At 37.2% G+C, this 15,700-nt stretch overlaps 1 protein-coding gene across 1 annotated transcript in view; it reads right to left on the bottom strand.

Moving 5' to 3' along the window:
• Window positions 1–15,313, bottom strand: part of TRPM7 (transient receptor potential cation channel subfamily M member 7) — a 111,827-nt gene extending 96,514 nt beyond the window's left edge. Inside the window, exon 1 of the mRNA XM_007170409.3 lies at window positions 15,180–15,313. Coding sequence (XP_007170471.2) covers window positions 15,180–15,182 — 3 coding nt within the window. The 5' untranslated portion in view covers window positions 15,183–15,313. The remainder of the gene's footprint in view (window positions 1–15,179) is intronic.
• Between the last annotated feature and the right edge of the window lie 387 nt (window positions 15,314–15,700).

Genomic DNA, 15,700 nt, shown 5'->3' with positions numbered 1-15,700 from the left:
TGGACAGATCATCCAAAATGAAAATAAATAAGGAAGCAAAAACTTTAAATGACACAATAGAGCACATAGATTTTATTGATATTTATAGGACATTCCATCCAAACACAGCAGATTACACTTTCTTCTCAAGTGTGCATGGAACATTCTCCAGGATAGATCACATCTTGGGTCACAAATCAAGTCTCAGTAAATTTAAGAAAATTGAAATCATATCAAGCATCTTTTCTGACCACAACGCTATGAGAGATAAGAAATGAATTACAGGGAAAAAAACATAAAAAACACAACCACATGGAGGCTAAACAATACGTTATTAAATAACCAAGCTATCACTGAAGAAATCAAAGAGGAAATCAGAAAATACCTAGAGACAAATGACAATGAAAACACGACAATCCAAAACCTATGGGATGCAGCAAAAGCAGTTCTAAGAGGGAAGTTTATAGCTATACAAGCCTACCTCAAGAAACAAGAAAAACTCAAGTAAACAATCTAACCTTACACATAAAGGAACTAGAGAAAGAACAAACAAAACCCAAAGTTAGCAGAAGGAAAGAAATCATAAAGATCAGAGCAGAAATAAATGAAATAAAAACAAAGAAAACAATAGCAAAGATCAATAAAACTAAAAGTTGGTTCTTTGAGAAGATAAACAAAATTGATAAACCATTAGCCAGACTCATCAAGAAAAAGAGGAGGAGGACTCAAATCAATAAAACTAGAAATGAAAAAGGAGAAGTTACAACAGACACTGCAGAAATACAAAGCATCCTGAGACTACTACAAGCAAATCTATGCCAATAAAATGGACAACCTGGAAGAAATGGACAAATTCTTACAAAGGTATAACCTTCCAAGACTGAACGAGGAAGAAATAGAAAACATGAACAGACCAACCACAAGTAATGAAATTGAAACTGTGATTAAAGATCTTCCAACAAACAAAAGTCCAGGACCAGATGGCTTCACAGGTGAATTCTATCAAACATTTAGAGAAGAGCTAACACCCATCCTTCTCAAACTCTTCCAAAAAACTGCAGAGGAAGGAACACTCCCAAACTCATTCTATGAGGCCACCATCACCCTGATGCCAAAACCAGACAAAGATACAACAAAAAAAGAAAATTACAGACCTATATAACTGATGAACATAGATGCAAAAATCCTCAACAAAATACTAGCAAACAGAATCCAACAACACATTAAAAGGATCATACACCACGATCAAGTGGGATTTATCCCAGGGATGCAAGGATTCTTCAATATACGCAAATCAATCAATGTGATAAACCATATTAACAAATTGAAGAATACAAACCATGCGATCATCTCAATACATGCAGAAAAAGCTTTTGACAAAATTCAACACCCATTTACGATAAAAACTCTCCAGAAAGTGGGCATAGAGGGAACCTACCTCAACATAATAAAGGCAATATATGACAAACCCACAGCAAACATCATTCTCAATGGTGAAAAACTGAAAGCATTTCCTCTAAGACCAGGAAAAAGACAAGGATGTCCACTCACACCACTATTATTCAACATAGTTTTGGAAGTCCCAGCCACGGCAATCAGAGAAGAAAAAGAAATAAAAGGAATACAAATTGGAAAAGAAAAAGTAAAACTGCCACTGTTTGCAGATAACATCATACTATACATAGAGAATCCTAAAAATGCCACCAGAAAACTACTAGAGCTAATCAATGAATTTGGTAAAGTTGCAGGATACAAAATTAATGCACAGAAATCTCTTGCATTCCTGTACACTAATGATGAAAAATCTGAAAGAGAAATTGAGGAAACACTCCCATTTACCATTGCAACAAAAAGAATAAAATACCTAGGAATAAACCTACCTAGGGAGACAAAAGAACTGTATGCAGAAAACTATAAGACACTGATGAAAGAAATTAAAGATGATACCAACAGATGGAGAGATATACCATGTTCTTGGATTGGAAGGATCAATATTGTGAAAATGACTATACTACCCAAAGCAATCTACAGATTCAATGCAATCCCTATCAAATTACCAATGGCATTTTTTACAGAACTAGAACAAAAAATCTTAAAATTTTTATGGAGACACAAAAGACCCCGAATAGTCAAAGCAGTCTTGAGGGGAAAAAACGGAGCTGGAGGAATCAGACTTCCTGACTTCACACTATACTACAAAGCTACAGTAATCAAGACAATATGGTACTGGCTCAAAAACAGAAACATAGATCAATGGAACAAGATAGAAAGCCCAGAGATAAACCTACGCACTTATTGTCAACTAATCTATGACAAAGTAGGCAAGGATATACAATGGAGAAAAGACAGTCTCTTCAATAAATGGTGCTGGGAAAACTGGACAGCTACATGTAAAAGAAAGAAATTAGAACACTCCCTAACACCATACACAAAAATAAACTCAAAATGGATTCGAGACCTAAATGTAAGACCAGACACTATAAAACTCCTAGAGGAAAACACAGGAAGAACACTCTTTGACATAAATCACAGCAAGATCTTTTTTGATCCACCTCCTAGAGTAATGGAAATAAAAACAAAAATAAACAAATGGGACCTAATGAAACTTCAAAGCTTTTGCACAGCAACGGAAACCAGAAACAAGACTAAAAGACAACCCTCAGAATGGGAGAAAATATTCACAAACGAATCAACAGACAATGGATTACTCTCCAAAATATATAAACAGCTCATGCAGCTCAATATTAAAGAAACAAACAACCCAATCCAAAAATGGGCAAAAGACCTAAATAGACATTTCCCCAAAGAAGACATACAGATGGCCAAGAAGCACATGAAAAGCTGCTCAACATCACTAATCAGAGAAATGCAAATCAAAACTACAATGAGGTATCACCTCACACCAGTTAGAATGGGCATCATCAGAAAATGTACAAACAACAAATGCTGGAGAGGGTGTGGAGAAAAGGGAACCCTCTTGCACTGTTGGTGGGAATGTAAACTGATACAGCCACTATGGAGAACAGTATGGAGGTTCCTTAAAAAACCGAAAATAGAATTACCATATGATCCAGCAATCCCACTACTGGGCATATACCCAGAGAAAACCATAATTCAAAAAGACACATGCACCCCAATGTTCACTGCAGCACTATTTACAATAGCCAGGTTATGGAAGCAACCTAAATGCCCATCGACAGACAAATGGATAAAGAAGTTGTGGTACATATATACAATGGAATATTACTCAGCCCTAAAAAGGAAAGAAATTGAGTCATTTGTTGAGACGTGGATGGATCTAGAGACTGTCATACAGAGTGAAGTAAGTCAGAAAGAGAAAAACGAATATCGTATATTATCGTATATTAATGTATGTATAATGTATTCCATGTATGTGGAACCTAGAATAATGGTACAGATGAACCAGTTTGCAGGGCAGAAGTTGAGACACAGATGTAGAGAACAAACGTATGGACACCAAGGGAGGAAAACCACGGTGGGTTGGGGATGGTGGTGTGGTGAATTGGGCGATTGGGATTGACATCTATATGCTGATGTGTATAAAATGATGACTAGTAAGAACCTGCAGTGTGAAAAAACAAACAAAAAAAACAACTAATACTAAACTCTCTTTGGGTTATTTGTATGGAAATATGTTAATATAAATGTTTCAGACATTACATAAAATTTCTAAAAATCTTATATGTTCTGGTATAATGTTATAAATCATAATTCTAGTTATTACTTTAAAATGTATATCTCAGAAATAACTAAATTTCCTTGTCAATTGAATTATTATGAACTTTCGTCATATCTTTAACCGTGGTCATTTTTAAGTCTTTTGTCATTTACAGACAGTTCTGGGTGTACTCTGATGCTTTTGCAAATATGTTCCTATAAAAGGGTTTCATCTTCAAGGAATTCATGGAAAAGACTCTGAGAAGTACAGGTTTCTGGTAACTGACTATATACTGCTGAACTGAATGAATAAGCATTTTCAGAACTCTAACGGAAAACTGATGAATTCATAAAAGTGCTAACAAAAGATCAAGATAAAAAAATATTAATTACATGGGATTGAGTGAACTGATGAGGATGATTATATTTTTGTGACTTTCTGTTTGAATTAAAAAAAAAATCCCACAAGGACTCAGAGGCAAAAAATATACAAATCAATTTTCACTGCAAAGTAAAGAAGCTGTTACAGTGGAGGATTACTGGATTGAATGTCAATATTATGACATAGTATGAGTGTGTTTCGTGTTTGGTAATTGCAATCATTGTTGCTTTTCTTATGGTCAAACATAAATAAATAAATAAATAAATAAATATAAATAAAAATATTTTTAAAGAAAAAAAAAAGTTGCTTTCTAATGAGGTGAAAAAAGAGGTGGGGCTAAAGAGTTTTAGATGTACATTAACAAAGTTATTTTTCCTGCAGGTTTCCTACACCTGATAGTCACATATCCCAGCTGATAACTGCAAATCCTTCCCAATGATTGGTTTCTGCAATTTTTGAAATTCTGAGTTTCTGCTCTGCCATCAGGTATCCAATCAAATGTACCCTGGATTATAAATATATATATTTATATTCTTGATTTTATACTTCTTTTGCTAGACTGCATTACTGAATTTTACCAAAAGGTGGCACACTACAAACACAAATCTGAAAATTCCTAAACTTAAATGCTCTAGGTAAAGTAAAAACTAACTATATCCACAAAACGTTAGCAAAAGAGGGAAACTTAGGGATCACTTTGTGATCTTCAGTGGTTAAAGAGAACAGATTCTGGAGTCAGATTAACCTGTTAGAATTCTAGCTTTGTTGTTTATACTGTCAGTGCAACCTTAAGCAAGTTTCCGAACTTGTATCCTCACCTATAATATAAAAAAATAACAGTACCTAACTCACAATGTTGCTTTGAAGACTATGATCCGTGTTTTAGCAAAATGCCGCACACACAGTCATATTTCACAATTCTTCAAAATTCAGTTATAAATTCTTCCTATCTGTCTCATAGCAATAAGGGGCACATATGCTATAAATAAACCTTCTAACCACATACTACTCTTCAAACAAGTCAGTAATAGCACATCCTTCTTGCCTATATGCTGATAGCAAAAACTGGGGGAAAAAAAGATTGCTTTAAAAATTCTACTTCAAGGTAACGTGAAAATCAATCTATTTTTACAACTAAATTCACTCTATGGTTCTATATATTAATATTAGAAAGGAGCTTCCACCTATGGAGGTTCTACTGGATTAACCCTCCCACAGATAACCATAAACTCTGGACAAAATCAAAATCAAAAAAAAAAAAAAAAACTACTTAATGGCACCGGAGAGGCAACCAAAAGCAAGCAGAAATCAGATGAAGTCTGTACTTAGGATAAAGGAACAGCACTGAGTGAGTTTCCCATTTTTTGCCTAAGACAGGCCCCACTCCACACCTACTAAGTAGCTAAAACTCCAATAGAAATCCCACAGTCTTACTCGCTTGAAGAACCAGAATAGCAACTTCAAGGTGACAACAGCAGCTGGAAAGTGATGGGAAAAGTGACTCTGCAAAGGACAGAGTCACAGAAAGGGAACCTTAAATGCTGCACATTAACTCTGCTCAAATCTAGCTGACCCATGAAGTAGGTATACATGGGGCAGATTTCAAGCATGTCAGTTAAGAATAAAATAACTGAACAGATATTTTTGCTGCTCACTGAAGGAGACACAATTTGGAATTTGAGTACAGTCAAGTTAATCAACTACTATCCTAGTCTGCTTTGACTGCTGTTAACAAATACTGGAAGACTTAACTCTGGTTTCAACAACCAAAATTCATTTTCTCAGTTCTAGAGACTGGAATCCAAGATCAAGGTGCTAGTAAGGTCTGTGTCTGGTGAGAGCCCCCTCCTTGGGTTGCAGACAGCTGTCTTTTCACTGTGTCGAGGAGAGGGAGCAAGCTCTCTGGTCTCTTCGTGTAAGGACCCTACCTTCATGACCTCATCTAACTCTAATTACCTCCACAAAGCACCATCTTTAAATACCATCAACACTAAATTCTGGGAGGACACAAACATTCAGTCCATAACAACTACTTTAAAAAACAAAATCAGTAGTCTTCAGAGGACTATAACAGAATCCAGAGTCTCTCCAAGTTAACATTCACAACACCTATGATAACAATCCAAAATTACTAGATATAAGAAGAAACAGGAAAATGTGACCCATACTCAAGACAAAAGGCAATCAAATTAAAAGGAAGTTTGCCTACTAATAAAATGCAGTAGCTTAAAAAAGTTAAATGACACTACAGATTTAGAAATTTTGAGTTACATGATAATTTTGTACAAAGGTCAACATGCCTGCCAGCAACAGCACAATGACAAAGAAAAATTAAGGTTAGCCTGAAGCAAAATGTTGAAAACAGCTGGCACTCTTTGACTTCCTCTGTCAGAGTCCAATTTATTTGATCTCCTGGCACTCCTACAGGCCCTTACGCTAGAGTTCTGCTCTTGTGCTTAATTGGCTGCCAACCACTTAACTAATTAATAATTAGATATTACTGATAATTCAAATGTGAACCCTCTGAACAGGTTTTAAAGACACTGTTGAAAAGCTTCTGTGGAATGATAAACAGTTGGGAAAGTTTTATATATTAAAAAATAAACAGAATCAGATTCAGACCATGACTATGTAAAAAGTCCAACTACTACAACCCATCTTATTTTCTGTTGGTTTTGCTGTCCTGCTGACCTCGTGGAGATTGCTACCCTGACTGCTTACCAGCCCAATACTGCCCTCAATTTAAGGGATAGAAAATGTTTGATAAAGATAAGTATGAGCAGTTGCCATCATGCCATACTATGGAGCCCAAGATATTAAATAACTGAAGACTAGACATTGAGTCTAAAAAGTGACCAACCTCAATTTAGCTCAAACAGCAGTAATTTTTTCCTCAGGTATTCTAGATAAAGTCTTACCCAGAATAATTCATTTTTACCATAAAGAATTATTATTAAAATGAAAAGGGATCAAAATTCATCATTTTAGGAGAAAAAAAGATAAGTATGCTGGCAAAAAAAAAAAAAATTTAAATTTCTTACACTAACTCAAGAAATTTTACCAGACTGCTAAGATTGCTAAAAAATCCAAATAAATATATTGACACAAAAGACAAACAGAACAACTGAGTAAATCACTTAGAAACTTGCACTTAAGGAAACTTGGTGTGTGACAGACACAGCAATACAAATCAGGAGATAATACCAATATACTATATGTATATGAACTATCACACTAGAATTCAAAATGAATACTAGACGGGTTAAAGTCATAACTTTAAAACTACTACCAAAAAATAAATAACTTTATGACCTCAAGATAAGAAAAAGCACATGCTATAAAGAAAATACTGATAAATTATTACACTAAAATTAAAAGCCAATGTACACCAACAACCTAAAAGTAAGTAAATAGCCCACCATTAACAAAGTAAAAATTTTAAAAGCTAGAGACTGAAGAAGGTATTTGTAGCTCATAAAACAAAAACAAACAAAAAAAACAAAACAAAAATTAGTATCCAGAATACATAAAGAGCTTCTAGAAGTAAATAATAAAAAAGAAAAAGATAATCCATTAGAAAACTGAGCAAAGCAATTCATCAGAGAGGAGGTAACCACAGCCAAAAACTTGTAACCTGAAATGATACACAACATTATCGGTGGACAGGGACATGCAAATTAAAACAATGAGGAACTACTACACATTCATGAATCTGGCAAAATAAAAGAACCTCATCAATTAAGTGCTGGCAAAGATGTTGCGGGGGGAAAAAAAGAATTCTCATATATTTCTAGAGGGAGTGGACACTGCACAACTACTTTGGTCAACACTTTGGCAATATCTACAAAGATGAAGATGCACCTACCCTATGACCAAGCAATTCTACGTCTAGATATGTACTTCCTAGAAAAATTCTCACATGTGTACATAAGATGATACATACAAGAATGTTACATCACTATTTGTAAAAAAACTGGAAACAACCTAAATGCCCAGTAACAGTAAAATGGACAACATACAGCATATTCCTATAATGGAATAATATATAGCAGCTGAAAGGGATAAACTAAACCTTACATGTATCAACATGAATTAATCTCCAAAATCGAATGTTCATTAAAAAGAAAAAACAGGAAAAAACAAAGCTATAAGGATACACTGTTCAGCACAGGAAATATATCCTGTATTTTAAAATAACTTTATTTTTTAAATATCTTTATTGAAGTATAATTGCTTTACAATGTTGTGTTAGTTTCTGTTGTACAACAAAGTGAATCAGACATAAGTGTACAGATATCCCCATATCCCCTGCCTTATAATAACTGTAAGTGGAGTATAATCTATAATAATATTGAATCACTATGTTGTACACCTGAAACTAATATTGTAACTCAATTATATTTCAATAAAAAAGAAAAAGAAAAAAAATCCATAAAAAGATGTACATCATTTTATATATATCAAACGTAGAAATACCAGAAGACCACTATACAGTATACATACTCTAGGTAACAACATTACAAAAGCATCCAAAGGAACAATAAAGGCTAAATTTAGGATAGAAGCTATGTCTGAAAAAGTGGAAAGTGGAATGGGATTTTGATGGGGTACATCAAATTTTGTCTGTAATATTTTATTTCTTAAGCTGGGTGATAAGCACTGTCTGCTATATTATGATCTACACACTTATACATCTGAATTCCATAAGAAAAAAAACTACCAAAGAACTCAAATTATATACATTTATTTTAAAATATTATGTACTTTCAGTCAAATAGTACAATTTAAATTCTGCACTTTTTTCCCTGGCTCCTTATTACCTAATAAAATATTTTTTCAAAAGCAACAGAATCTGTTGAATTAAATGGATCTATCACATATACCTAATTCAATGACCATTGATTGATATGTTTTCAGATGATACCACAAAAATTGATCTGAAAAAGAGAAATCTAAAGAAGTATTGGACATTCTCTATTACAAATCTTGAGCCTTCATATTGGAGTAAACCATAACAACCTATTCTCTGTCCCTGAGTAGTGTGATGATACTTTGTTGATACACTCATTATAAGCATCTATGGTTTTTATTAACCAGTTCTACCTATAACAAAATCTATTTAGTTTAGTTAATGACTTTTCCAATCTACTAAGGATCCCCTCAGAATAGTAAATCTCTGCACTTCGTCAAAATACCATGTATACAACTGAGTTATAAATAACCTATCCTAAAGTTATTACATAGAAATTTGGTAGTAAAGGAAATTCTACTAAGCTTTATAGCATTTAAAGAAAATATGGTATGACAAAATTTTTTTAAAGGTGACTTTTTAAATGACCTTAACTTTTTTACTTAACAGTTAACACCTGTCATCTGACATCTCGCTAATATACATGCCCCTGAATATCAAGATCCTTCTCCAGGTTTCTATAATTTGGCAAGTCAACACCTACTCTTCCACTTAACAGCCTTATGACCTTTGGTGAGTGTTTCTGCTTCTCTGTTCTTTATATAAATAATGGAGAGCGAAAAAAGTGTCTACTTCATAATGGAGTCTTGAGAGTGATATATGTAATTGATATATGTAAAGCATTTAGAACAATGGCCACAAAATGCTAATACATGTCAGCTAATATTGTGAAAATTTGTCTAAAGTCTATAACACACTTTGTTTAGTCAGGAGTACCTTCTGGGTAGAGCACCTTCCAGGTACTGGGTATGGTAAATTATACTCAAAAACAAGGAAGACCGCTAGTTCACATACTGAAGGGTAATTTACAGTCTTATCTTTCTATTCTAGTTAATGTTTCTCCAGTCTCCTCCTTACAGTAATAGTCTGCTTCCCAGATAACTTTCCTTCTATGATTCCTAATGTACTACCAAACTGTCAGAGAAAAGTAGGTAACTAAGCCTATTAAATTTCACTTTGCACATATTTTTCAACCAGTGAACTCTGGGCTTAAGGGTGCTATATTTCTGATAATGGCTTGGCTCAAAAGCTTTTTTTCTTTCTATGAGGAGTTGGGTTTCCAAAGGTTGAAGTTTTCAGAAGTCTGGCAGCTGGGATAGTTGAGGTGTTAAGTTATTAACATGTTTTCATGACGCAAGGAGGGACAAATAGTGTTTCACAGACTTTAATCCTAGTACTGCTCCTGAGGTGAAGTATAAAAAAGATTACCATCTGCCTTTCACAGAGTAACAGTGACGCTCATAAAAGAGTGTGACTTGGCAAAGATGCTTAGATGAACAGGCAAGTCTGTCAATTTCAAAGAACTGCTTACCTCCATACACCAAAATTTCTTCAACAGGGTTCTAAAACCTTTAGGTAGTCAGGAAACTAAACACATATTCCCCCAAAAGATCCAGAGTAATTTTCTAAATCCTAGGTGAACCGAACCAAAGGGTCAACAAAATATCTAAAAGTAGTAACTTAATTCAAATTAAACCAACATTTTTATAAAGATAAACTAGAAGAGGTCCAATTCTCCAAGTCACACATTTCACTCATATTCAAACTAATCTAATAATTACAAAGCCCCTTCTAAAAGTGACACACATCTAAGTGTTTTTATACCAATTCATATAAATGACTCAGTTCAAATTCCCATAGACAGCCAAATGTTGCTCATGTTCTAAACTAATCTCAACTACTCTGAACTTTGTCTCCAGGCACCAGACTTAAAACAGGCATTTAAAGAACAATCTCTTTAAAAAAAAATAAAATATAATAACACTGTAAAATTTAATCATATGCTGAAAGGTTCCCCCAAAAAGAAAGGAGAAACAGAAACCCAGAGTGAAATAACTGAGCAATGGCAATAATCATCAATTGCTACTATTATGTGAATGTATGATGGGGAACTTCACAACTCAAAGATCAGGCAGCTGACAACACCAACCCACTGGCCAATCTTAACATCAAAAAAAGAAAAACAACCAGACAGCATGTGCCTCTTAATGTAATGCAATACAAAGTAAACAGCACTACCTGTGAAGCAGTCTTGCCAAAACATCAAACTAGAATCTCAGAGTCTTTAGATTAACCACTCGTTCACAGGAAATACAGAGGAGAAAGGAACATGTTACAGGATGCTATACGGATACATTCAACAAAATCCAAACTGGGGGAAATTCTACAGGGCAAATGATCTGGATTTTTTTTTTTTCATTAAATAAATGTTAAATGACAAGACCAAAAAAAGGGGAGGAGGGGATACAAGAGACTGAGACTTATTTATCAACCAAATGCTGTGTGGACTTCTTTGGATCCTGATTCAAACAAACCAACTGGGAAAAAAAAACATGAGACAATTAAGGAAATATGCTGAATATTTAATGATATTAAAGAATTATTAATTTTAGGTGTGCTAATAGTACTATGGATGTGTTAAAGTTTTAAAGATACACATAACGAAGTACCTGTAGATGCAACATGTCTGGGATTTGCTTTTAAATTACCCAGTTGAGGAGGAATCAGAGGGATAATAGCAGAAACAATATTCACATGTTTCAAACTGTTGAAAAGGGTCATGGGTATATGGTGATTCATTTTACTATATCTTTGTATGTTTGAAATCTCCCACATTAGAATGTTAACGAAAGAGAATATCAGAGTACTGTATCAAAAATATCTATGGTTGGCAGAACTCTCAAACTTAAATTTTAGAAGTGTTTGCTTCAACAGACCTTCATTTAAAAATCAAAACCAGGGACTTCCCTGGTGGCAGAGTGGTTGGGAATCCGCCTGCCAATGCAGGGAACAAGAGTTCAAGCCCTGGTCCAGGAGGATCCCACATGCCACGGAGCAGCTAAGCCCATGCGCCACAACTACTGAGCCTGCGCTCTAGAGCCCGCGAGCCACAACTGCTGAAGCCCACATGCCTAGAGCCCATGCTCCACAAGAGAGGCCACCGCAGTGAGAAGCCCGTGCACCGCAACGAAGAGTAGCCCCCTGCTCACCGCAACCAGAGAAAGCCTGCGCGCAGCCATGAAGACCCAATGCAGCTATAAATAAATTTGTAAAAAAAATAAAAATAAAAGCCAAAAACACAATTTTAAGTACTGCCTTTAAGTATTATATTTGCACATATTAAGTAATGACTTCAGCTATTACATATTTTCATTTTATGTCTGGTTCTTATTACTGACATTTGCTAACACACACACACACCTCCTCCAAAGGAACCAAGTTCTAAATATTCTAAATATTCTAACTCTAAACATCTCAGTCAGTTCCTTCTTTTCTTCTACTACTTCTTTACTTCAAGCCCTAAATATTTTGGTCTTGTTACAGCCTCCTTATGGTCTCTCTTTTCAGCTTAAACACACACCAAGTCACCCTCCATACTGATTCCTTCAGTGGACCCCCTCATCTCCAGAATAAAATCCAAATTTCTTTGCATAACATACATTGCCCTCAGAAATCTGGTCCCTGCCTATCTTTATAACACTCCCAGACTAGTACCCCATATATCATCCCATACTCCACTCTTTCTAAACTACATACAGTACTCGTACAACAGATCTTAGGATAAACTATGGATGCTCTTCTCTTTTTTTTTTTTTTTTTGGCCGCACTGTGCAGCTTTCAGGATCTTAGCTCCCCGACCAGGGGTCGAACTCAGACCCTCAGCAGTGAAAGCGCCAAGTCCTAAACACTGGACCAGGGATTTCCTTGGATGCTCGTCTCTTCTAAAGCTCAGTTCCCTTAGACTAAAACCACCAATACCAAATTCTACATACCTTCTATTTCCAAGTTAATTAATTCCTATTGCCTCTACGACACTCACTTCTCCTATCAGCTCCTTTGCAAGCCTACCCAGACTTTCCTTTCTCTCTCCCTGACTACCCTATACTTTCACAGTAATCTATGCAGTAATATCACACTACCTTTTTGCTTTTTGCATATCTATACTGCCCTTCAAGACAGAGTATCACAGAGCCTGCTAGACACTACATGTTTGTTTTGTGATGTATGCATCTTCCATTGACAACAGACAGGTAGTTCTTTTATAAATAACTGGAATGTAAGCGGTTTGAAAGTGGGAAACTTGTCTAACACATCTTTGCCACTCCAGTGCTTGGAATATATTAAACACTAAGTGTTTACCAAATGAATGAAACAAATATTTCTAATAGCCATGGTTTTTAATTTTGTAACAAAATTTATTCCACTCCAGTTTACCTTGTGTTTCTTGGTATTTTATTTGTTTTGTGTTGTTTTTTGGTCTGTTGGCTGATTAGTTTTAAAGCAAAGACCTTAAACAAGAATTTACAATAAGAATTATACATTGTAGATACAACATACTTAGGGAAACTTTCAGGTCACAGTGTTGACCTTAAAGTTGAGGAGGCTCAACAAATTATCATTATTGGAGAACCTCAGTATTAGGTTATCCTAAGGTTTCACTGTAAGTTAATTGGAAATTGTAGGGAAAATCACAAAACTCAACAGCAGTCAGAACCCAAGCAAGGTAAAAAATAAAATCAGATTCTTAATTTCAAATTTTAAAGTGAAAATTTCTCCCTGTAGAAACAACAATGCTGCATACAAACGTTGTTTCGGGGGCGGGGGGTGCATCTGCTAGAAAAATGGAAAGACAACAAACACAAGAGAAACTCTGACCACATCAATTTTTGAAGGCTAGATTTCAAAGTGTGTGGATAGCGACATTAAGAGGCTGGACTTAAGAACAACACCTGAGGTAAGACTAAGAAATTGACTTTCACTAGAATGTCACTAGAAACAAAGTCATCTTGTTGCTTTAACCAAACAGTAGGAAGCAATGGCTTTTAAGATCATGAATCGTCTTCATTTCCATTTTCTAACGTATCTAAATTTTTTTTCTAAATACTTAAGTGGTATGTTCAAATGTATGCTATTTACCATCTAAAAAAAGGAAAACTAGACACATCACTGAACAGTATTAATGGTTTGCTTTTTTTTTTAATGAAAGGCACTTTGATTCAACTTTCTCCCCGCCAAAATAGATTCCCTTAAAATCCACTTAAGTAATAAATGTTAAAATTTAGCGTCGGTAGAGGAACTTAACAAATCCTTCTTTTAAAAATTACGAAAAAAGGTAAAATGACGTTTTTATTGACTTTACATTACCGAAAAATGTGGAAAATAATGGAAAGGTGTACTATTTATTCAAAGCATAACTACTTTCGTGGTTTCAATTTGTATGGCACCTGAATTAGTTTCTAGAGAAAAGTAAACCTGCCAAGACTCCAGCAGAGGGAGAATTGTTTGCATGAAGCATATCTAGTTCAACTACTGACCAGGAATACCTACCCGCTCTTCAAGTCTCTGATCTAAATGACTTTCTTTGTGAGAAATCTTCTAATTTTATTCCTGCCCTTAACAAAAACCTCTATCAAAAGGTGAAATGCACCGCATCCCTCTCGCAACTTTGGTTTAAAACACGACCAACCGTTCTCTAGTGCAACGAATGAGGCGGTTCGACATAAATCCAGACAACACATCACCTCGGTACCTACAGCAGCGCCCCAATAAAACCCTTAATTCTTGCTAAAGAAAATTCCAAACCAGATCTAGCGTCAATATCGTCTAATCGCTCCTCTATGGGCTCCAGAGGAAAATGTACCTGTGGAGTACACGCTGCGCAGCAAACAAGGCACAGCTCCAAAGCCGTATCCTCTATCCCGTTTTTGCTCCCTCTCAGCCCTCCCTCCGCTTCCATGAAGAACTTGGGCAGAGCATTTGGCTGCCTTATCTGCCAGCAACAAGCGCCAGGAGGAACGCGCTCCTGGGAGATGCGGAGCTTGCAGGCTGAGCGCTGCCTCTGGCGCGCGCTGCGGCCGCTCCGCTCAGCCAGGTCCTCCGCGGCTCCCGCCTCTGCCGGCCCGAAGAGCCCTCGCCTGAGCCCGGGCTCCGCTCAGGGGATTCCCGCGACGAGGTGCCGCGCCAGATTTGCTACCTGCTTCCTGCTCCTCACCCGCGAAAGAACTGCACTCCCGTCCCGCCAGGGCAAGTCCGGAAGCCTCAAGGCAAACCGGCGGTCCACAGCCCCAGAAAGAGCGGCTCCGCGCAAACACTTGCCAGCCGAGTCCTCCCCCTTCCCTGCCCGCAACCCCCAGGGCCATTCCCCCGCCGGGGCCTGCGTGGGTCCAGTACCATTCTCCTCACGGGGCGGACTCCGGAAGGGTAGCAACTCCACCTCCTCCTCCTCCGCGGCCTGTAGCCATCTATCGGGAAGCGTCTCCGGAGGCGGCAGCAGAGGCCGCCGGACAAGGACAGCCCAGGGAAACCTTCTCAGAACTAACTCAGCTCCGGCGCTAGCAGCAGAAACTGAGTCTTTCATAATTGTGCGACCAACTCCGCCGGGTGACTGGCCACAGGGACGCGCCCGCGCCCGCCTCCGCCGGCGACGGGGCTGGAGACAGACCACGTGAGGGGCGCGTCGTGTGCGTAGCCGCCCGCGGGCCGGGTCACGTGAGGGGCGCGCGCTCCCTCACTTCCAGGCCGCCTCCCTGCGCGCCGCGCGCACGCGTCGGGCACGAGCACTCCCAGTCCCAGCGCCTCGGGTCTGCCGAGTTGGGTGGGGTGTTCTCTTCAGATCTCCGTGGGATACCTAGGCGGGACTTGCACAAACATCTGCCTCAGCTCGAGGAGTGGAACTTAAGGAAGCGATAGTT

Source organism: Balaenoptera acutorostrata, chromosome 3, assembly GCF_949987535.1.
Source record: "Balaenoptera acutorostrata chromosome 3, mBalAcu1.1, whole genome shotgun sequence".
Classification (NCBI taxonomy): domain Eukaryota; kingdom Metazoa; phylum Chordata; class Mammalia; order Artiodactyla; family Balaenopteridae; genus Balaenoptera; species Balaenoptera acutorostrata.
Note: the sequence above shows the minus strand (reverse complement) of the source record. Positions and strands in the feature narration are given on the sequence as shown.